The following is a 23,577-nucleotide window of genomic DNA, read 5'->3' on the forward strand; positions in this document are numbered from 1 at the left end:
ATTTTTAAGAAGTAGATTATCATAGAAAACGGGAGATTTGTATCACAGAGAATGGGAAATATCTACTTTCTGGGAAAGTTGGTTATCTACTTATCATAGAAAACGGAAATTTATATCATAGAAAATTTGAAATTATCTACTTTCCGGGAAAGTTGGTTGTTTACTTTCCCGAAAGTAGATTATCTACTTTTCGGGAAAGTAGATTATCGACTTTTCGGGGAAGTAGATTATCGACTTTTTCATAAAATATTACCAATTTTTAAGAAGTAGATTATCATAGAAAACGGGAAATTTGTATCACAGAGAATGGGAAATATCTACTTTCTGGGAAAGTTGGTTATCTACTTATCATAGAAAACGGGAAATATATATCATAGAAAATGGGAAATATCTACTTTCCGGGAAAGTTGGTTATCTACTTTCCCGAAAGTAGATTATCTACTTTTCGGGAAAGTAGATTATCGACTTTTTGGGGAAGTAGATTATCGACTTTTGGGAAAATATTACCTAATTTTCTGTAGATTATCAGAGAAAACGAGAAATTTGTATCACAGAAAATGTAAATATCTACTTTCTGGGAAAGTTCAGAAAAACGAAATTATATCAAATTCTCTTTCCGAAAGTTCATTTCGAAAGTAGATTATCGACTTTTCATAAAACAAGACACCAGTTTTTCTAAATATCTACTGGTGGCAATATTTCCCCAAGGCGTCGATAATCTACTTTCCCAAAAAGTAGATAATCTACTTTTCGGGAAAGTAGATAACCAACTTTCCCGGAAAGTAGATATTTCCTATTTTCTATTTTACAAATTTCCCATTTTCTATGATAAGTAGATAACCAACTTTCCCAGAAAGTAGATATTTCCCATTTTCTGTGACACAAATTTCCCGTTTTCTATGATAATTTACTTTGGAAAATTAGGCAATATTTCCCCAAAAGTCGATAATCTACTTCCCCCAAAAGTCGATAATCTACTTTCCCTAAAAGTAGATAATCTACTTTTCGGGAAAGTAGATAACCAACTTTCCCGGAAAGTAGATATTTCCCATTTTCTATTATACAAATTTCCCGTTTTCTATGATAAGTAGATAACCAACTTTCCCAGAAAGTAGATATTTCCCATTTTCTGTGACAAATTTCCCGTTTTCTATGATAATCTACTTTGGATAATTAGGCAATATTTCCCAAAAAGTCGATAATCTACTTCCCCTAAAAGTCAGTAATCTACTTTCCCAAAAAGTAGATAATCTACTTTTCGGGAAAGTAGATAACCAACTTTCCAGGAAAGTAGATATTTCCCATTTTCTATGATATAAATTTCCCGTTTTCTATGATAAGTAGATAACCAACTTTCCCAGAAAGTAGATATTTCCCATTTTCTGTGATACAAATTTCCCGTTTTCTATGATAATCTACTCCGCAAAATTAGGTAATATATCCCCAAAAGTCGATAATCTACTTCCCTGAAAAGTCGATAATCTACTTAACCAAAAAGTAGATAATCTACTTTTCGGGAAAGTAGATAACCAACTTTCCCAGAAAGTAGATATTTCCCATTTTCTATTTTACAAATTTCCCATTTTCTATGATAAGTAGATAACCAACTTTCCCAAAAAGTAGATATTTCCCATTTTCTGTGACACAAATTTCCGTTTTCTATGATAATCTACTTTGGAAAATTTGGCAATATTTCCCCAAAAGTCGATAATCTACTTCCCCCAAAAGTCGATAATCTACTTTCCCAAAAAGTAGATAATCTACTTTTCGGGAAAGTAGATAACCAACTTTCCCGGAAAGTAGATATTTCCATTTTCTATTTTACAAATTTCCCATTTTCTATGATAAGTAGATAACCAACTTTCCCAGAAAGTAGATATTTCCCATTTTCTGTGACACAAATTTCCCGTTTTCTATGATAATCTACTTTGGAAAATTAGGCAATATTTCCCCAAAAGTCGATAATCTACTTCCCCCAAAAGTCGATAATCTACTTTCCCTAAAAGTAGATAATCTACTTTTCGGGAAAGTAGATAACCAACTTTCCCGGAAAGTAGATATTTCCCATTTTCTATTATACAAATTTCCCGTTTTCTATGATAAGTAGATAACCAACTTTCCCAGAAAGTAGATATTTCCCATTTTCTGTGACAAATTTCCCGTTTTCTATGATAATGTACTTTGGAAAATTAGGCAATATTTCCCCAAAAGTCGATAATCTACTTCCCCCAAAAGTCGATAATCTACTTCCCCCAAAAGTCGATAATCTACTTTCCCTAAAAGTAGATAATCTACTTTTCGGGAAAGTAGATAACCAACTTTCCCGGAAAGTAGATATTTCCCATTTTCTATTTTACAAATTTCCCATTTTCTATGATAAGTAGATAACCAACTTTCCCAAAAAGTAGATATTTCCCATTTTCTGTGACACAAATTTCCCGTTTTCTATGATAATCTACTTTGGAAAATAAGCCAATATTTCCCCAAAAGTCGATAATCTACTTTCCCAAAAAGTAGATAATCTACTTTTCGGGAAAGTAGATAACCAACTTTCCCGGAAAGTAGATATTTCCCATTTTCTATTTTACAAATTTCCCATTTTCTATGATAAGTAGATAACCAACTTTCCCAGAAAGTAGATATTTCCCATTTTCTGTGACACAAATTTCCCGTTTTCTATGATAATCTACTTTGGAAAATTAGGCAATATTTCCCCAAAAGTCGATAATCTACTTCCCCCAAAAGTCGATAATCTACTTTCCCTAAAAGTAGATAATCTACTTTTCGGGAAAGTAGATAAGCAACTTTCCCGGAAAGTAGATATTTCCCATTTTCTATTATACAAATTTCCCGTTTTCTATGATAAGTAGATAACCAACTTTCCCAGAAAGTAGATATTTCCCATTTTCTGTGACAAATTTCCCGTTTTCTATGATAATGTACTTTGGAAAATTAGGCAATATTTCCCCAAAAGTCGATAATCTACTTCCCCCAAAAGTCGATAATCTACTTCCCCCAAAAGTCGATAATCTACTTTCCCTAAAAGTAGATAATCTACTTTTCGGGAAAGTAGATAACCAACTTTCCCGGAAAGTAGATATTTCCCATTTTCTATTTTACAAATTTCCCATTTTCTATGATAAGTAGATAACCAACTTTCCCAGAAAGTAGATATTTCCCATTTTCTGTGACACAAATTTCCCGTTTTCTATGATAATCTACTTTGGAAAATAAGCCAATATTTCCCCAAAAGTCGATAATCGACTTTCCCCTAAAGTAGATATTTCCCATTTTCTATTACACAAATTTCCCATTTTCTATGATAAGTAAATAACCAACTTTCCCAGAAAGTAGATATTTCCCATTTTCTGTGATACAAATTTCCCATATTTTATGATAATCTACTTCGCAAAATTAGGTAATATTTCGCCAATAGGAATTACTTGTGGCGCTCATTTTATATTATTTGTTCCCAAACATAACCAGTTTTGGACCCTTCAGAGCACTGGGACACCGGATAAACGGTCCCATACCTGTATATATAGAATAATACAGCAAAAACTACAGGATCTACACATACCTGTATACTGTATGTGGCAATATGTACATGGACTAGAGTGGGAGCAAATGAGTTCTTGCAAGTTGTTGCATAATTTTCTAAAGAATGCACTGCCATAACTAGCTCTGCTACAGCTTCAGCTAATTTACCTCAAAAGGAGTGGCACTATCATTATTATAACTGGGTTAATAAAAAGCTACTAACAATAATTTGCTTTTAATAACTAAGTAAGGCAGCCATACAACATTAAACAATACTGAATACTCCATACAATAACTATCTCTAGTGCAATAACAACTATAGAAGTGCAAATTAATAGAATATAAATTGTAAGTCTATTTAAAAATATTTAGCACACTAGACAACCAAAGGTACTGCATTTCAATATACAGGTATTTGTACTTGAGGACTGCTTGCTTCCTCTGTCCAAGTCTTATGTACTTCCCTCCTTCTTTCTTTAATTACAGTATGTTCACTCATCTGGTTCATTTTTCCATATTCCTAATTCAGTTATTCCCAGCACTTTCTCAGTCTCCCCGACACCCGCTCAGTCGTTCAGTCTCCCCGACACCCGCTCAGTTGTTCAGTCTCCCCGACATTCGCTCAGTGTCCCCGACACCCGCTCAGTCGTCCAGTCTTGCCACCACTCACTCAATCAGTCCGTCTCCCCAACACACTCTCAGTCAGTCAGCCAGTCTCAACACCCACTCTCAGTCAGCCAGTCTCAACACCCACTCTCAGTCAGCCAGTCTCAACACCCACTCTCAGTCAGCCAGTCTACCTAACTCCCAGTCTCAGTAAATCCTCTTCATTCTGTCTTCCCATATCAGTACAAGAAGTGGATTGAGTACCCATCACTGTGACTCTTAGTCGTCCTCCTCACACGGGAATCTGTCAAATCGGTGAAATCCAGCAGTTGAGTTGGTCTCAGCACCTGATCATTGTCTTTGATATCGTTAAGCACAGTCTGGCGGAGCTTTCTGATCTTCCTTAGTTTTTCCATCCAGTTACTAGCATATAGTGTACGAGGTGGACGATTGAGTGAATCCAAAATCATTGAAGCGAGCTGTAAAATATAAACATAGTAGTATCAGAAAATACATCTGAGCAATATTTTCCCCACCTTCAGATTTTTTTTGTGTGTTACTCAAAGCAGCAAGCTGAAGGTAATCTGTGTTTATTGTGCAGAAGATAACCAGAAAATCAAGCTTTCAAAATCCTTTTTCCTGTGGTATTGGTAAAGTGTAGAAACTTTTCTCCATACTGTATACAGTAGTATAAACTACAGTATTTCAACTAATTTTATGATTTACTCGAATTATAAAAAAAAAGTCATCTTACAATGAGCTGACTGATAAGAATTTTGGAAAGATATGATAATTAAAAAAAAAAGGCCTATTTAGGTTGTCCAAAAGCATAGCCTCAGGTTGTTTTGTAACTTAAATTTTTTTTTCTGTTACGGCTACCTAATTACTACCATTTTCCTGTAAGTGAACCCATGGTTATCCAAACTAATTGGGGGGGGGGGTGTCAAAATCAAGTACAGGTACAAGTGAATAGGAAAGACCCCATTTGACATACCAGTTCCCATATGACCATGGAGTGAATTAATATCTCATAATCATAATTATCTTTTCTTGAGCCAAGTAGCGAGGGATCGTAAGTTAAATTTTCATTTAAATTCAAACAATGATAGTGAACGTAACCTTTGATGGCCACTCTGATTTTTCAAATAAGGTGTTCTCAGTTAGTTCAGCGAGTGTTAAATCACATTATAGAATTTTTGGGCTAAAACTGTGTCACAGTTTTGGGGACACTGGCCACCTCGATGCTCGCCTTATAGCAACCAGCCCAGTTGGGATGCTTGTGTTATCAAACTATACTTTATAAAAAAAATAAATAAATAAAATGTGCTATTGTGACAATTTATCCACCAAACTTTTTCATATATTGTATGTAAAAAATTTGTTATTGGATGAATTTTTTTAGATTCGTTTTATCCTGAAAAAATTCCCTATTACAACTGGCTACTCACCAATTATTTCAGTAGTATATTAGCCATTATAAACTTATAGTGGAATGATCTGTAAACTGCTATGCATATACTGTACTGTATAGTTAATAATGTTTTCTTATTGTAGGAAGATATTCAGTTAATTTTTTCCTTTCAGGATCCTGCTCGTTGCCCCCAATTGTTTTTATATTCCCGGGCGGACAAGTTAATAGGGTCTGACGATGTTGAGTTTTTCATCGCAGAGCGCCAGAAATTGGGTGTTCCTGTTGTGGCAAAGTGCTGGGCTGACTCTTCCCATGTTCAGCATTATAAGTAAGACCTGCTTCCTGTTTGTCCTAAATGTATAATCTGTGACTTGATTATATTTGTCTTTATTAGATATTGTAATTTATGATGAAAAGAATACAGAAGAAAGCTGAGTAATAAAAAAAAAAAAAAAACATTGATACCGGTAGGTGAAATACAAATAAGGGATGAGGTATGTAGGACATTAAAAATAAATTACCATTCTATAGTCAGTCATGAAGAAGGAAGTATTAGGTATGTCAGAGGAAAACAAATCAGGTTTTCAGGGTTTGATGAAATTTTAAAGTAGATGTGTCACAAAAGTATTGATGTTTGAAGTACAGTACAGTCATTCCCCGATAACCGACACATATAAGGACCGGGAAAAGTCGTTAGTTAGTGAATCAATAGTTATCAAAGCAATTAATACTATAAGAATATAAAATATTGAGGGGGTTAGGGACTGGCTACTCTTGATATATCTTTGTCGAGCACACTGTCAAGCAAGAAAATCAAGCAAGTATAATACAGTAAACCTTAAATAATCAATGTAAATTGAGACTGTCTAGGGTGGCAAGTTCAAGTCTCTACTAGTCTTTGCTGGTCGATCACCACTCTTATTACGCCTTATCACATCACATCACATCAAGCTGCCCCTAAGAGGAACTATCACTGGCATTTTGAACCAGAGAGGCAGGAATGAGTCGGAGACAACATGCAGAGCCCTCTTGTGGCAAAAATTCGCACCACACTACCAGGATATCAACGAAACTTGAGGGGTATTTCTCCTTTATGTAATCATCGGTTATTGGGATGTCGATTTTCAGGTATACCTGTACATGAAAGTTATAATGATGATGATATTTTTTTAATGGTGGATATATCAAATGACTGGAAAGGGAGGTAAAAGAAGTGGTTGAAAGTAAAATACAGTCGGCCCTTAACATACGCGGGTTTATAATACACGGATTTGCAAATACTGTACGCGGATTGCCCCGCCGGAGGAATATTCTGTACATTGAAGTAATTGAAGTACATTCAAATCGCGCATCATTCAACTCGTGCGCGGCAACGCCCGCTCCCGCAACCTCGCACACACACGCATAGCTCTCCCTCACTCAGTCAGTCTCGCTGCAACCACGCTTGTGTTGACATCAGCATTGTAGTTGCAAAAATATTACATTTCCGTGAATGTATTATATCAAGCACAGTATGAATAGAATATCACTAATATAAGAGTATTTTAACCGAAAACTACTAAAAAAAACGAGTAACATATCTTGAACATCGGAAGGCTAGGTAAAGTCTTTTGTTTTCATGTAGTTTATCCTAATTTACATTGAAATGCATTACGTTTCAGCAAAACTACTACAGTAGTACCTCGATTTACGCGGTCAATTGAACCCACAAGGTACCGCGTTAAGTGAAATCCGCGTAAATGGAACAACAGAACATATGGGATTAATTCCAATAGAGACTGGCCCGACCCCCAAACTCCACTTTTTGACGACACACAACTATGTTGTAGTAAAAATATTATCTTAACTTTATGATGGTATGCACACACAATTAATAATTAAGAGAAATATCAATAATATTAGGTTTTTTAACACTTACATTTGTAGAAAAGATGGCTGGGCACACGGGGGATGGGGGGTTGGTTCCGAGGCAGAGGGCAGATTATTGGCCCTCACCTGTATCACTTGTATCAATTGTGTCACTATCCACCACAGAGGCTTGCAGGGCCTCTTTGTCAAACCCCTCAAAGTCCATATAAGTCCATATCCTCACTATAATTATCACTATCACTGACTTGGGCCGGCTGTGGTGGATGGCGGGTGAAGAACTCGGTATGTTTTGATGAATGGGTGACCTTGTGCGCATCCTGCCCGCGCCGCTTCCCGCGTATATGAGTAGATGAACCGCGTAAAGTGAAAGTTCGGTTCTGGCGAGGCACCGCGTATATGAGAAATCGCGTAAAGTGAAACCGCGTAAAGCGGGGTAATACTGTATTTATTTCTGAGAATATGGAAATGTAATATTTTGCTGAAATGACGTACGTGTTACAGTGGAAAGTGACGAAAGCAATGACTCGCTTTCTTTCGTTCAAAAGATGTTACCGTAATCGCTTTTCGAATGGTTTTCAGTTAAAAAACTGTTGTATTACAATAATATTCTATCCTAATTCACTTGTGATGCAACCTCAAAGTCCATATCGTCACTATCACTGACTTGGGCTGGCTGGGGTTGTGGGCGAGGAAGTCCTCAATACTACGTTGACGACTAGCTCGCTGGAAATATGTCGACGACTCCACCATTGGGATCAGCGTCAACAATTCTGCTCCCAACTATACCGCCCTTCAGGATTTATTGAACAGTCTCCAAAACTGGGCCACCAACAACCATGTCACCATCAACCATACCAAGACCATGGTTATGCACATCAACCTCTCCTCCGACATTGTCCCACCTCCTTCCATTACTCTAGGTCTGAACACACTCCAGGTTGTAGATTCCACGAAGCTCCTCGGCGTCACCATAGACAACAAACTAAATTGGAAACCACACGTCAGTGAAGTTGTCAAATCCTCCAGTTTCCGTCTCCTCCTCCTCCGCCGACTCAAGTCCCTCGGAGTTCCTGCACACGAGCTCCTCAGTGTTTACACAACATTCATACTTCCCAAGCTCACCTATGCCTCCCCCACCTGGTCTTCCTCCCTAAATGCCACACAACGTAAACACCTAGAAAAAGTGCAAAAGAGGGCATGCAAGATTATTCTCTCCCCTTCCTACTCCACATATCAAGAAGCGCTCAACACTGACCCTTTCGACTCTCACTGACCATCACCACGACCTCATCTGCAAATTTGGTAAGAAGCTTCTACACCATCCTCGACACCGGCTCCTACTACCACCTGAGATCCCTAGTCCGAGAATTGCTGTTCGACACCACAACCGCATCCAGCCCATACGTGCACGAACTGATCGCTATAAGAACAGCCCAGTCCCAACCATTGTAAAAATTATCAATAACTTGTAATAAACCAGTGTATTCACTCCCAGTAAACACTACTCCTTGCACTGTCACTATGTTGAAATGAACTGTAGTTTGAGCTTTTCCCCATCTAGTTATTATATGTCTTATTTGTGTCACTTATGTTACTTGTATATTATTTGTAATTCGAAACCCATTCCCCAAATATGTAACTGTATATTTTCAGCCTTCTGGCTGCCAAGCTCTTTCAATAAACCGTTAATTATTATTATTATTATTATTATTATTAGATAGATCTGGATATACGGCTCCATAAATTTCGTCAGATGGTTATTAGACACTTCATACCGATGCTTGTCTGGGTCGTTGTCAAGGATGAGCTAAAGTTTCTCCCCCAACTCAATGATTTCCTTCACATTATCATGGCTTGGTCCAGGTAATTCAATGTTTTTCTCTGGTGGTAGGGGTCCTGCAGCAGCCATTGTGAGTTGTGAGGGGAATAGCAGGCACAAGAGAGAACTGTATACGTGGACTGAGAATAATGAGACAGGCCCTGCTAGGTCAGCAACTTCTTCCCTCTCGTGGCAGGGCACGTCATATTACATTAAACCAATCACAGCTAGTGGGGAAGGGAGGTAAGGATGTGTGGTTCAATCACAGTCCGATATGTCATATGTCACCGACAACGCAACAGCGACATACTGCGCACCCCTCCCCGCGCCGCTTCCCCCCTGCTTGTGGTCAGGCATGGCGGGAGGTTTGAATCCAAAATGACGTGCGGCTGGACCGCCAGCTGCTCTCCACGTAAATGACCAAATTTACCGCATAATTAAAGCATTTCAATTCTGGAAAGGCACCGCTTAAATGACGAAACACGTAAGCAAAAACCGCATAAATCCAGACTCAACTGTAGTTCCTTATACTGTATGCCAAGATTAACATTGACATTATTCTGGTGGGTGTCTCATAAGTAAGAAAAATACTGTAACTGTAGGGAAAATCAACATATTCACAGACTGCTTCATTCATCTTCTGTTAAATACCAAGAAACATTAACATATTACTTTAAAAATTATTATGATGGATTTGTTTCATAAATGGGAGAGACTGTGATTGTCAACTAAAAATATCGTAAGGTGGATATGACGATAAACTGCTGCACTTTCTGTGCTAATACAATATTAACATTGCTTTTGGGTTCGGTAGGATATAAATTTTTGGTGGGCTGGCCCACAGAATAGTACCTAAATCGCAATGTGGCCCATGACTGAGGAAACGTTACCCATGCCTGTGATAATGCATAATAAGAGTGGTGATGGACCAGCAAAGATTGGTAGACTTGATTTTTTTTTTTTATTTCTGGGTTAGTGTGTTACTCTATCATGCTTACCGTATATCACGGCCTATAAGACGAAATTTGAACATTAAAAAAATCTGCCCAAAGTTAGGGGGTCGTCTAAACCACCAAGTTTAAAATTCTTACCTCTTAAATATTGTGGTTTAGTGTGTCAAGAGTGGTGATGAAAACATCGTAAGCCACTCACAAGGTCTTACCACTAATTATTTTATACTGAAACTTACGTTTGGCAAGCTGGATTCAAATTAAGATTACCGGTATATTAAAATAATAAAAATGTATTATAAACCTGTCTAACATACCGTAAAAGAGATTTATACCCCTGTAATAAACACAGCTATCATCACACACCCCTCCCCACGCCCCCCCCCATTTGCCAGTGAGGAGACAAGAAAGGGAAAGTGACCACGAGATTGGGCTATTTTTAGCCGTGGAGGTGGTCAGTAATGCATACCGGTATCGGTATATTTACTCATAATAATATTTATCTCCTATAAATAATTGATTTAAATTTTATTTTTTTACAAAGAATATTCAGTAAATGAGTGCATTAATTCTTGAAACTATCGACGGTTAATTACAGACGCTCAAGTGACGTCACTAGTGTTTACACTACACCAGCTGGTAATATTTGATGCCATTACTTGAAGTGAATTGGCCTTATTTTAAGTAACTAACTATAAATAAATACAAAAATTAAAAAAAAAGATCAAAACTGAGAAATAATATACTGTATGTATGTTGTGTTGTCAAAGTAAGAGGAACAATTGTGTAAGTACGTAATATTTTTTCACTCAAATCCTAATGAAACACTACTGGAGAACATTCCTTTGTCGCAAAACAGTTTATAAATTAAAGAAAATAATTACAGTGTGTTTAATATATTACAGTATATTATAAATAAATAAATAAAACAAATAATTCGGTAAATCTATTTAAAGTAAATGGAAAATAAGCAAACATGTTATTTACCAAGACCCTTCCGTCTGGCTCAGGGTGAGATGGAGGGGAGATAACAAGGCTATTTATAGCCCATCAGAAGTGACCAGTACCCTAATGCACCATAAATAATTCATTGAACATTCATTTTTTGTACATAGTATATTCAGTATATATATATATATATATATATATATATATATATATATATATATATATATATATATATATATATATATATATATATATATATATATATATATATATATATATATATATATATATATTTGTGTAATAAATGTATGTAGTAAGTACATACTGGTAACCTTTTTCACTCAAATCCTAATGAAACACCACAATTAGAATACGGTGGTTGCTGTTGAACCACATGTTGTATAAATAGTCACACCACCGAGACGAGGGAACACTCCCACCACGCTTCAGTGACGTCACTAGTGTTTACACTACACCAGCGGGTATAATTTGATGACATTACTTGAAGTGAATTGGCCTTATTTAAAAAAATCAAGGATGGTTGGTAAAGGACTACTGAGTCAGTGGGTAAGTGTCACATTTGGGGTACTGGTCTTATACAGCAAATAGAGCTCAAAAGCTACTTTTTAAATGGAAATTTGGGGGGGGCGTCTTATGCACCCCGCCGCCTTATAGGCCGTGATATACGGTAAGCATCCCAGTGAAAGTTCCTCTTGTGCTGGGCAGCTTGATGCGGCGTAAAAGGCATAATAAGATGCAATAAGGGTGATGATGGCCCTTCAAAGATTGATAGAGACTTGAATCTTGCCACCCTAGACACTTTTGTTATACTCAACACAGGTAAATAAGTCTCATTTTGTTTTACATTGCTTATTTAAGGTTTATCAGGTTTGTTTTATATGGTTGCTTTATTTTCTTGCTCGACAGTGTGCACAAGAGATATATCAAGGGTAGATGGGAGTAGCTAACCCCTCAATTTGTTATGTTCTTATGGGATTAATTGCTTCGATAACCGTTGATTCACTAACGACTTTTCCTGCTCCCTGTATGCGTTGGTTATTGGGGTACACCTGTATGCATATATTATTTTAAGAAAACTATGGCTACAGGAGGATAATACACACAAGTTTTTTTCCTAAATATTCCCTGCTGAAATGGGGGGAGGGTGTCCTATATGCCTGTGCATCTTCTGTGCCGCAAATCATGGTGATTTATTGCTTATGTTCAATTTCTTCATCCCCAGGATGTACCCAGAAGAATACAGGGAGTCTGTATACTCTTTCCTGTCCATGTGCCTCAGTCAGGACGTGGCTGTTGTGGAGCAGCCCACAACCACCACTGATGATCGTAAACATAAGAATGATTAAATAGTAGAGGAAGGGTAGTTGTATAAACATGTAGTTTGGTGATGGGTAAATGAGAAGAGTCACTGTAAATGCTTGTTGATCGTAAAAAGAGCGTGTTACTATAGTCCTGTAGTTTGGTGCTGAAGGTAATAAGTAAAGGTGTCACTATCATTATAATTTGATGATGGCAAAAACAAATTATGTGTTGCTTTAAATAACAAAAGGAGATGCTTTAAGAAAGTATTTGCCTTTCTGTATCTGATTATCTTAACTTATGGATGTTGATTGTGATAAATAACTACTGTAGTCATCAATAATGTCGGTTATTATGTGTGTGGTGCTGAAGCTTGAATTACCAGTAATGTAATCTTCGGTGACTTTCTGGTTTTTCTTTAACGTTGCTGTTTTTGGACTCATTGTATTTCATCGACTTTGCTTCTAAAAACCTTTATGTATTCGTTCTTTGTACATATATTAAGCTGCTTACTACATGGTTGTTTAGGTCCAGTCAAGTTGCTATTGGCATCACTCTCAGTATGGATTTGAAATATATACTATATCCTCCACACAAAATTTATGGTCCTTTGAGTACTGTGTCTATAAATTCTAAGTAAAGAAATTTATTTTGGTATCTGAAACAAAACTTTTGAAGCCTTATGTATAATTGCATATTCCAGAATTAGTTGACACATTCATGAAGAACACTCCAATCATTAACCCCTTGGGTATGTGGGCTCTCTGTGCTGAATAAAATTGTCTGGCATTGGGAAAATCAAAATCAAACGTGATATCATGTAGTGAAGCAGTTAAGATCCCCGAGAAAAATTTATACTGCACTGAACTTAAAGATTGTCTCAGAAAATATTTTTCCCAACATTTTTCACTTCCCAGAGCTAATATTAACACACTGCCAGGGAAACTTACAGGAATACTATTACTGTACGCTGTAGACTTTTTGTCAGGTATATAACATCAAAATTAGAGTAAGGGTGAATTGTTCAATTCAAGGCTTAGAGTGGGAAAATCAAGCCAAAACGATTATTTTTCTTGTTTACATAGAAAGTATTATGTTGCTTAGATTTTGTCCAGCATAGTTACAGTAAAGAGTGTCAGTGCTCCTGTTTCTGTTGTATTTTCTATCTCTATTATATTTTCTGAATTTATTATTGTACAGTACAGGTTGGACCTTGCTAATCTGGGACCCGATAGCCCGGCAGCTTCGATGGTTTGGAATGGTGTCATAGCTCACTTCTAGTGGCTGTTGCCACTATTTTACCTTTAAGTACTTATAATTTACCCCCAAATATGCCTCCCAAGAGACCAGCAAGCAGTGGAAGTGGTGTAATGCAGCAAAACGTAAGCATGTGACATTAACTATTTCAGAAAAGATGTGTTTAGTACTGAAGAAATTAGACAGTTTTAGTACATTTTATGCATTTTTTTGCCTTCTTTAACTTTGACTTCGATGGTTCAGAATTTTCTCTGATCCGGAAACGGTCTGGTCCCAAGCTTCCTGGTTTAGCAAGGTCCAACCTGTAATTCTACACCAGACTTTTACTCATGAAAAGGGTTTTATAGACTGCACTTTCTCCAGGTTGATTACTCATTAACATTTGTTAGAGTTACAACAGTGCATGTTGAATTACCCCTACTTTAAAGAAAACTTTGAAAGATGGTTGATACATCTAAGACTAGAAAATGTGATTTTCTGCACCAAAGATATCAGTAATATATAATTTTAGTAATAATATAACTTAATGTTTTGGAGGGAGGAGTCACTTTTGGACTCCACAGATGACATAATTATATCAGACTTTGTTCCATAGATCTTTCTTGAAGACTTGTACCTCATCATGAGTGTGGAATGAATGTACAGGTACAGTGGTCCCTCATTGTTAAAGGTATTTGTAAATCAGTTCATGTAAACTCAATTATCAGTATCATATAGTTTCACTTTTCATTGCAGGAGAATCCATCCAACAACCTTATAAACTTTGTCTTGGCTCTATACAGTAGGGTCGGGATATATCACGAGATAGGGTCCAACGATGTTCGCTATACTGTATACTAAATCGCGATACATAATAACATGTAATCAATGGGGAAAATGGGGTTAGGTTTGGAGGCCCAAAAAAGTGACTAAACTTGACTTAATGAGTTCATTCTCTTACTAACTAAAGCACCAATGAACACTAGACTCGGGAACAACAGGCTATTTCAATATCAATATCAAGAAACACCAGACTCAGGAACACTAGACTCGGCAGCTGACGCACCATTCTGGGAACACCAGACTCGGCAGCAGATGCCACACTGCCACCCTCACTTAACAATCCCACACCTACATAAATGAACACCCAAAATATTAGTTACAGTATTAAATCTTTTCCATTAAGCTTTCCATTATCTTCACTTTTCACATCACTAGCAACCCATTTTCACTCGCTTTAGAAATTACAATCTGCATCACTCGGCAGCTGACGTGTCATCCCGCGAACAACGGATGGCACACTGCCACCCTCACTTAACAATCATAAACGAACAAACCAAAAATATTAGTTACAGTATTAAATCACTTCCATTTTGCTTTTCATTATCCTCACTTCACTTTTCACGTCACTAGCAACTCATTTATACTCACCTCAGACTGAGCATGAATGCGTGAGTGAGCAGCCACGGTGGCATGCATTTGTTTGTCATGGCGGTACATTTGAAATATTTCCTGCCCGATTTCCCTTGCGCAAAAAAAAAAAAATATTGCTATACTGTCTATAGGAAAATTGTTATAATTTTGTTGGCCGCGATATATATTTTTTTTTATGTAAAGTCGCGATATATCCCGACCCTACTGTACTTGTTTACCCCAGAATTGAATGTACATTTCTATTCATTAATCATTTACCTTTTCAATTTTAAAACATAGTGGCTATTTATATGTCACAAGCTCTCCATATTTCAGTGTTTCTTCAGTTTCCTTACATTCCATTTAACCACATTCCATTTTAAGGGTAAAATGACTTTTGTAAATAAATTTTGTATGTTTTACTATAATCTGTAGATAGTCATGGGGTTTATCTTTTAAGCCAAGAGCCCTAAAGGACATTTGCAGAAATTTAAGACATGACAAAGAGTATATTTAAGTTATTGACATTTTCCCAAGTGAAGCATTACCAAATGAAGCCTGGAATGATCCCTGGTCTGTCTTGAAGTGTTCATATACTTTGCAGTGATAACAAAATTGATTGTGCATGTGTGTGTCCCCCAGGAGGTCAGGGTTGCAGGGCATGCTTGTGTGTTCCCCAGGAGGTCAGGGCTGTATGGCATGTGTGTGCATCCCAGGAGGTCAGGGCTGTTGGGCATGTGAGCGTATCCCCCAGGGGGTCAGGGCATGTATGTGTGTTCTCCAGGGAGTCCGGGTTGTAGGGGATGAGTGTGTGTCCCCTAGGAAGTCATGGCTGTAGGGCACGTGTGTGTATCTCAGGAGGGCAGGGCTGCAGGGGATGTGTGTGCCCCAGGAGGTCAGGGCTGTAGGGCATCTGTGTCCCTAGGAAGTCAGGGCTGTAGGGCATGTGTGTGTCCCCCAGGAGGTCAGGGCAAGTGTGTGTTTTTCCAGGAAGTCAGGGTATGTGTCACAGGAGGTCAGGGCTGCAGGATGTGTGTGTGTCCCAGGAGGTCAGGGCTCTAGGGCATGTGTTTAACCCCCAGGGGTCAGGACTCTAGGGCATGTGCTTGGGCATGTGCCCCCCAGGGTCAGGACTCTAGGGCATGTGTTTGCTTCAGGGGTCAGGGCTGTAGGGTATATGTGTGTGTGTCTACCAGGAAGTCAGGGCTGTAGGGCATGTGTGTGTCCCCCAGGGAGTCAGGGAATGTGTGTGTCTTCCAGGAGGTCAGGGCTATAGGGCAGTGTGTCCCCCTGAGGGTCAGGGCATGTTTGTGTCCCGAAGGAGGTCAGGGTTGCAGGGCATATGTATGTGTCCCCCCAGGACGTCAGGGCTGTAAGGCATGTGTATTTGTGTTCCCCAGGAAGTCAGGGAGTGTCACAGTGCCCCCCCACATGCATTACTTTATCTGTATCTTATTGTTAAAAGTGAAACATGAAACCTTTTAAACTTTATAGATATACACCTCAAAACTTGATAAAAATATTCTTGTCCCAGAGAAAATAATTTAATACTTTTGTTTCATACATACTACAGAAATAGAAGCTTTGAAACATAAATTGTGAGTTTCATTCCATGACACATCAGATGCCGAGTGTCAATAAATGTTATATATCCTGTACTATACTATACAGTGTAATATACAGTATGTCCTTAAGAAAAGCCTATAATATTGTGTTGATATGTAATGTATGAAAATTTATGTACAATATGTTCACTCTAAATACACTAATTAATGATATATATATATATATATATATATATATATATATATATATATATATATATATATATATATATATATATATGTGTGTGTGTGTGTGTGTGTGTGTGTGTGCAAGAAAATCACAGGTGCAGGATCTGTTGACAGTGAAAGAAACATTTCAAGCGCTGTACACATCTTCAGGGGTGAGTACAGACTGTACTCACCCCTGAAGATGTGAATTACACGAAAGCGCTTGGGAACTTCGTGTTTTCTTTTTTCCTTGTGGTTATCAGCATATATATATATATATATATATATATATATATATATATATATATATATATATATATATATATATATATATATATATATATATATATATATATATATATATATATATATATATATATATACATTACACAGTCGAGTCTGGATTTACACGGTTTTTGTTTACGCGTTTGGTCATTTATGCGGTGCCTTGCCAGAATTGAAATGTTTTAATTACGCGGTAAATTTGGTCATTTACGTGGAGAGCAGCTGGCGGTCTGGCCGCGCCATTTTTGGATTCAAACCTCCTGCCATGCTTGGGTAAGCGGCACGAGTAAGGTTGTTCAGTATGTAGCTGTTGCGTTATCAGTGACGTCATATGACATATCGGACTGTGATTGGGCCATGCATCCTTACCTCCCTCCCCCGCTAGCTGTGATTGGTTTAATGCAATATGACGTGCCCTGCCACGGGAGGGAAGAAGCCGCTGACCTAGCCACATCAGTCGCTCTCCTCCCAGTCACTCTGTGTAAACTGTGTTCTATTGTGCCCGCTAATCTCGTAAAAATGGCTTCCACTGGACCCCCACCACCACAGAAAAACCTTGCATTACCTGGACCCAGCCGCCCCAAGCCAAAGAAGATACGACATTCCCTAAGTTACAAAGTTAAGTACAAGATCATACAAGATTTAGAAAAAGGAACAAGACAAGTTGATTTGGCGCGCCAGCATGGCGTGAACGAATCGACGATCAGGATGATCAAGAATGATGCAGCCAAGATAAAAGAACACATGAACATCACAAAGTCTGCAGGTGCTTCAATGGTGAAGTACTGTCAGAACAAGGTGCTGCTCAAGACGGAGAATTTACTTGTGAGCTACTCGATTCGTCAGGCAAGACAGAACATGACGATGGACACGCGGTCAGTTCAGGACTACGCACGTGAAATGTACGTAGCAGTGGCACGTAAGATGGGAATTGCAGAGCCCAAACCCTTCAATGCTTCCTCTGGGTGGCTGCAAGGGTTTAAGAAGAGGAACAAGACCACCAACATTAACATTGGTGGTGAAGGAGCGAGTGCTGACCGTGTTGCAGCTAGTGATTTTCCTCCATTCTTACGATAAGTTATGGAGGAAGGACAGTACTCCGACGACCAGGTGTTCAACATGGATGAATCCAGTCTGTTTTGGAAAAAGTTACCTTCCAAGACCTTCATTGTCAAGTCTGCCAGCAAGTGTCGGGGCCGGAAATTGCAGGAGCGCATCACCGTCCTGTTTACCACCGATGCCTCCGGTACCTATAAGCTCAAGTTATCTGTGAGCCACACAGCCCGCAAACCGCACGCCTACAAGAACATGGACATGACCAAGCTAAATGTCCACTGGCTAACCGCACGTAAGCGTAAGGCGTGGATGTTCACTGCTCTGTCCCTCTCCTGGTTTGACGACTGTTTCGTTCCCGACGTCAACAAATTCTGTGAGCAACAGAATGTTCCATTCAACATTTTGTTGCTCCTTGACAATGCACCAGGACACTCGCCCCTACTGTTTGATCGTCACCCCAACGTAAAAGTGGTCTTCCTTCCTCCCAACACTACGTCGTTAATCCAGCCCATGGACCAGGAGTTGATATGCAACGTTAAGGCTGCATTCTCTACAAAGAATTTTAAGCTCCTGAACGACTGTACCAACACCCAGGATGAGTTGCGTAACCTGGGTGACACCGATAGCGATAGCCAGAGCGACGACGAAGAACAAGAGTTGGCGGATCATGAAGTTTGAGTCAAACAGTTTTGGAAGAAATATAATGTAAAGAAAGCTGTTGATTTCTTGGTGGAGGCATGGAAGTAGCTGTCTGTGGCAATGATTCGTCATGCATGGCAGCATGTATTGCAAGGTATCCCAGGTGGGAGGCAGAGTCAACCTGTGACTGGTGAGGTTCAGTCTGTTGCAGTGGACCTTGCAGGAGAAGTTGCACAGAGTGTTACAGCTGCAGGCTTCTCCGAGACCACCGACGACATTATGGAGGTGACAAGGGATCCTGAGGTGACTGCCAACGAGATGTTAGAAGACGATGATGTCAGTGAAGAGGCAGGTGGTGCGTCATCCCGAGAAGAACACAAGTTAAAGCATGGTAATGTTAAGGATGCCATCGAGTTTGCAGAGAAACTCAAGCTCGTCCTTTCCAACGACCCTGACGATCACCGCTATGAAGTCTTCAATAACCAGCTGTTGCAGACTATGGAGCCGTACATCCAGATATATCACGACAACATCAACACTAGCCGTCAGCGTAACATCACAGACTTCTTGGCCCGCAACCCACCACAGCCAGCCCAAGCCAGTGATGCTATGGACTTTGAGGGATTTGTCAGGGAGGCCCTGACAACTATGGTGGATAGTGATGGTAATTCACCTGTGGGCCAGTAATCTGCCCTCTGCCTCGGAACCAGCCCCCATCAACGTATGCCGACCCATCTCTTCTACTAACGTAAGTGTTAAACCTAACCTTGATTTTTTCTAACCTAAACTAACATAAGTGTTAAACCTTGATTTTTTCTAACCTAACCTTACATAAGTGTTAAACCTTGATTTTTTCTAACCTAACCTAACGTAAGTGTTAAACTTTGATTTTTCTTTTACCTGGTACAGTATAGTATTCTCTTATTGACATTTCTCTTCTATATTATGTGTGTGTGCATACCATCATAAAGTTAAGATACTATTTTTACTACAACGTACGTATTGTGTCAGAAAAGTGGAGTTTGGGGGTGGGCCCAGTCTCTATTTCAATTAATCCCATATGTTCTGTTATTTCATTTACACGTTTCTCGTTTTACGCTGTATTCCACGGGTTCAATTGACCGCGTAAATAAAGACCCAACTGTGTGTGTATATATATATATATGTATATATATATATATATGTATATATATATATATATATATATATGTATATATATATATATATATATATATATATATATATATATATATATATATATATATATATATATATATATATATATATATATATATATATATATATATATATATATATATATATATATATATATATATATATATATATATATATATATATATATATATATATATATATATATATATATATATATATATATATATATATATATATATATATATAGAGCGAGAGAGAGAGAGATTTTATCCAGCATGTATAAGCTATTCTAGAATGAGTGAGGAAACATTAAAAGTGATACAAAACAGATGTTTGAATTAGTTACTGAAAACACCAAGATATTTTTCAATTACCAGTATATATAGTATAAAGGCAGACAAAATTACAGAGGGGCAAATCTGGTTATGAAAATCTTCAGTCCCTCATCAAGTTTTTCATAAGAAATTTGCTGTACAGTGTTATTTGAGAAATCTTCTTTATATTGTTTTGCCACAAAACTCCATCATACAGGTAAGGTCATAACAAAAGCTCTTGTCTGATAGCTGTCTTAGAGTTACGAATTCCAGGCCTGCTAAACCTTGAATTTCGGGTTATTAAGGGCTTGCTAACTCCAAGCTAATCAAATCCAAACTAGCTAATATTGCCAGCTTTGTCACCAAAATAGTTTTACCTTTTCCTCTTAACAGATAATCTGCAAGACTGTTTATAGCATAATTTTAGAGCTTTTTTGAGGCATACATATAATCAATTAAATACATTACAGTACTATAACATAAACAATCTCATAAAGTGAACTACCAACAATAAGTGGAGCATGTGAAGCCTCTTTCTATGGCTTTGTAGGAATAAGTACAAGACACTTTTCAGATGCTGGATTTTTTTCTTACTTTAGTTTACTCTTTGTCACCGATCGGCTCATTAGCTGCTAGGGTGGTTGGTCATGATATGCATCGTTGGCAAACACTGGCTCCAGAATGTATCTGTACTTGTGCCAGTGTTGGCCAAGTCTGGTCTTGAGTAAGCCCACACTGGGTGCTGTTGTAATTCACTCTGGCAGATAGTAATGCCCTCTCAGATGTTTAAAAACTTCTATTGGGTTACCCCTTGCCCAGCTATAGTATAAGCTAAGCAATTGCAGTCATTCTAATCTCTCTGGATAACCGAGGTGTTGTAGTGCAGGCACCAGTCTGGTGGCCTTTCTTTGGACATTTTCAATCAACTTGACAGTCTTTAACTTATCTCAGAGATCAGACAGGATGAATCCAAATGGAGAAGCACCTCACTTTTGAAGTGTGTTACGAGGAACGAACCATCTAGGTACAGCATCTGAACGCCCTTATTTAAAACCCACTGACTTAATTGCTTGATTCACCTTTTTCTCACAATGGTCCAAGAACTTCAGCTCATTGTCAACATACACCCCCAGGTCTTTTTCACGTTTGGTCTCTGTTAATGCCGTTTCTTCATCCTGTTGGGACATGTGATTCACTCACTTCCTGTTGGTACAACCTAGGTGCATCCTCTTGCATTTCATGACATTAAATTTTAAAAGCTATTCCTTTGACCATTCCTTAAGCTGGCAGATGTTTCTGTAGCTCTTCACAGTCTGTTTGGTTCTTAATTTCCCTGAATAACTTAGCATCGTCCGCAAACATCTGTATAGAGGCGTGTATAGATTCTGGCATGTAATTTATGAAACAAACAAATTAAGTATCTGATTCACACTAGGATGCTCCCCGAATTCCGTACCCTTCCAGTTTAATTTTCAGCCTTTCATGGGGTATGCTGTTGAAAGCCTTGGCAAAGTCCAGATATATCTTCTCGGTATTGCCACCATGCTCCAGGATCTGAGTCAAACATCCAGCACCAGAAGCAATTATGTCAAGCAGGAGCATCCTGGCATAAAACTATGTTGGCATTCCTTTACAAGGTTGTTTCATAGTAGACGTGCCATGAAATCTCTTATAATAGCCTCTAGTACTTTACACAGTATGCTGGTCAAGCTCACTGGCCCATTATTATTCATACTTGAATATAGGACTTGCGTATGTCATTTTCCAGTCGCTTGGGACCCTTTGCTCATCCATGCATCTGCAGAACAAGATTTTAAGGGGTTCAGCAAGCTCATTGCACAACACTCTAAGATGCATGCTCTCAGGGTCAGGGCTCTTATGAACTTTTAGCTCTAACGATTTGTTTCTAATACTGTACACTCTGCTGAGAACATAATGTGCATCAGCGCAGTGTCAAACCGTCTTTCCTCAAATGCAGGGAGATTATTCACATACTCTCCTGTGAACACTCTTATGAATGCCCACAAGTATCTTTAATTTTGATTTTGCAATACAATACAGTAGAATACCTTTGGGTTTGACTTGACCTCGAATACAATCGGCTCTGGAACTCTATTTTTAGCCCTTCTACACTCTAACTTTGCTTGGTTCCTGGACCTGGCATACATTCTTCTGACCTGCTCATTATTTGTTGCAACCCATCTTTTGACTTTGTCAATTGCAGCATAGTTCAAGTGTAATGGTCTCCTTGTATTACTGGAGTCAGTGGGTTTATGTTAACAGTTGACCAGCTAATTCAGGTTGAAGCAAAGCATATTGCAAGTACTGTAGGTTGTAAAAGGGCCAAGAATTTCACAGTTCAAAAGTAAAGCTGGTTGTGGGTTGTAATCTTTGTCCTACCAAGCCACAAGACCCCAGGAAACACTTCTGATAAACAAACCTAAAACACATCCAATCATATCCTTAATTAATAATGTTGGCAAAGTTTTTCATTAATTCACCTTTTAAGGTTTTGCAGAAACCCCCAAATTTCATAATACAATGTACAGTGTATACATAAAAGTTGTAGAAAAAGTATATGCTCAAATTCACATACATAAATGATGTACAGTATTGTATATCTACTAAAAAATCCCTTGGGAGGGGAGGTTTATAGTTAACCCTCACACACCTACTGAAGAAACTACGTAGCTAACGAAAAATAAATAATTTGTTCATCAAAAGTATCCACAAATTCAAACAAAATCATTATTAGTAATATGAAGCTTAAAAAGTTCCACAAAAAGGTTTTTCACTACAAAACTGATTGAAATGAATATTGTCACAATTAATAGATAATACAGTTTATTTAAATAATTACAATTACAGGACAGACACCAGATAAAAAATGGCTGGTAAGATATTGGCTGTACTGTAAAAAGCATCTAAAATAGAATAGAATAGTACTGAATCGACAAATGTATTAATTTTGCAAGTGTTGAAAAGCTTCGAATGGAAAGTTATCAAATCACAATATCTCATCTAGAGCAAAACTAAACTTGGTGCGAATCCTACTTAAAAAAAAAATAAAAAATAATAATAATAATAATAATAATACTGTACAAAAAATTACACCTTGGCTAGTAACCAAACCAACCCATTTATTCGTGTTGATTTGTTCACCAAGACTAAAGTATTTTGCTTATAAGTACTGTACATCTAACTGATGGGAGTAACCTAGAAA

General features: G+C 37.9%; 1 protein-coding gene across 1 annotated transcript in view; it reads left to right on the plus strand.

Moving 5' to 3' along the window:
- LOC121871867 (transmembrane protein 53-like) overlaps window positions 1–14,436 on the plus strand; it is a 38,459-nt gene extending 24,023 nt beyond the window's left edge. The window contains exons 5-6 of the mRNA XM_042374440.1: window positions 5,731–5,885; window positions 12,387–14,436. Coding sequence (XP_042230374.1) covers window positions 5,731–5,885; window positions 12,387–12,510 — 279 coding nt within the window. The 3' untranslated portion in view covers window positions 12,511–14,436. The remainder of the gene's footprint in view (window positions 1–5,730; window positions 5,886–12,386) is intronic.
- Window positions 14,437–23,577: the final 9,141 nt, after the last annotated feature.

The sequence above is a fragment of the Homarus americanus genome, unplaced genomic scaffold, assembly GCF_018991925.1.
Source record: "Homarus americanus isolate GMGI-L3 unplaced genomic scaffold, GMGI_Hamer_2.0 scaffold39675, whole genome shotgun sequence".
NCBI classification, from domain to species: Eukaryota; Metazoa; Arthropoda; class Malacostraca; order Decapoda; family Nephropidae; genus Homarus; species Homarus americanus.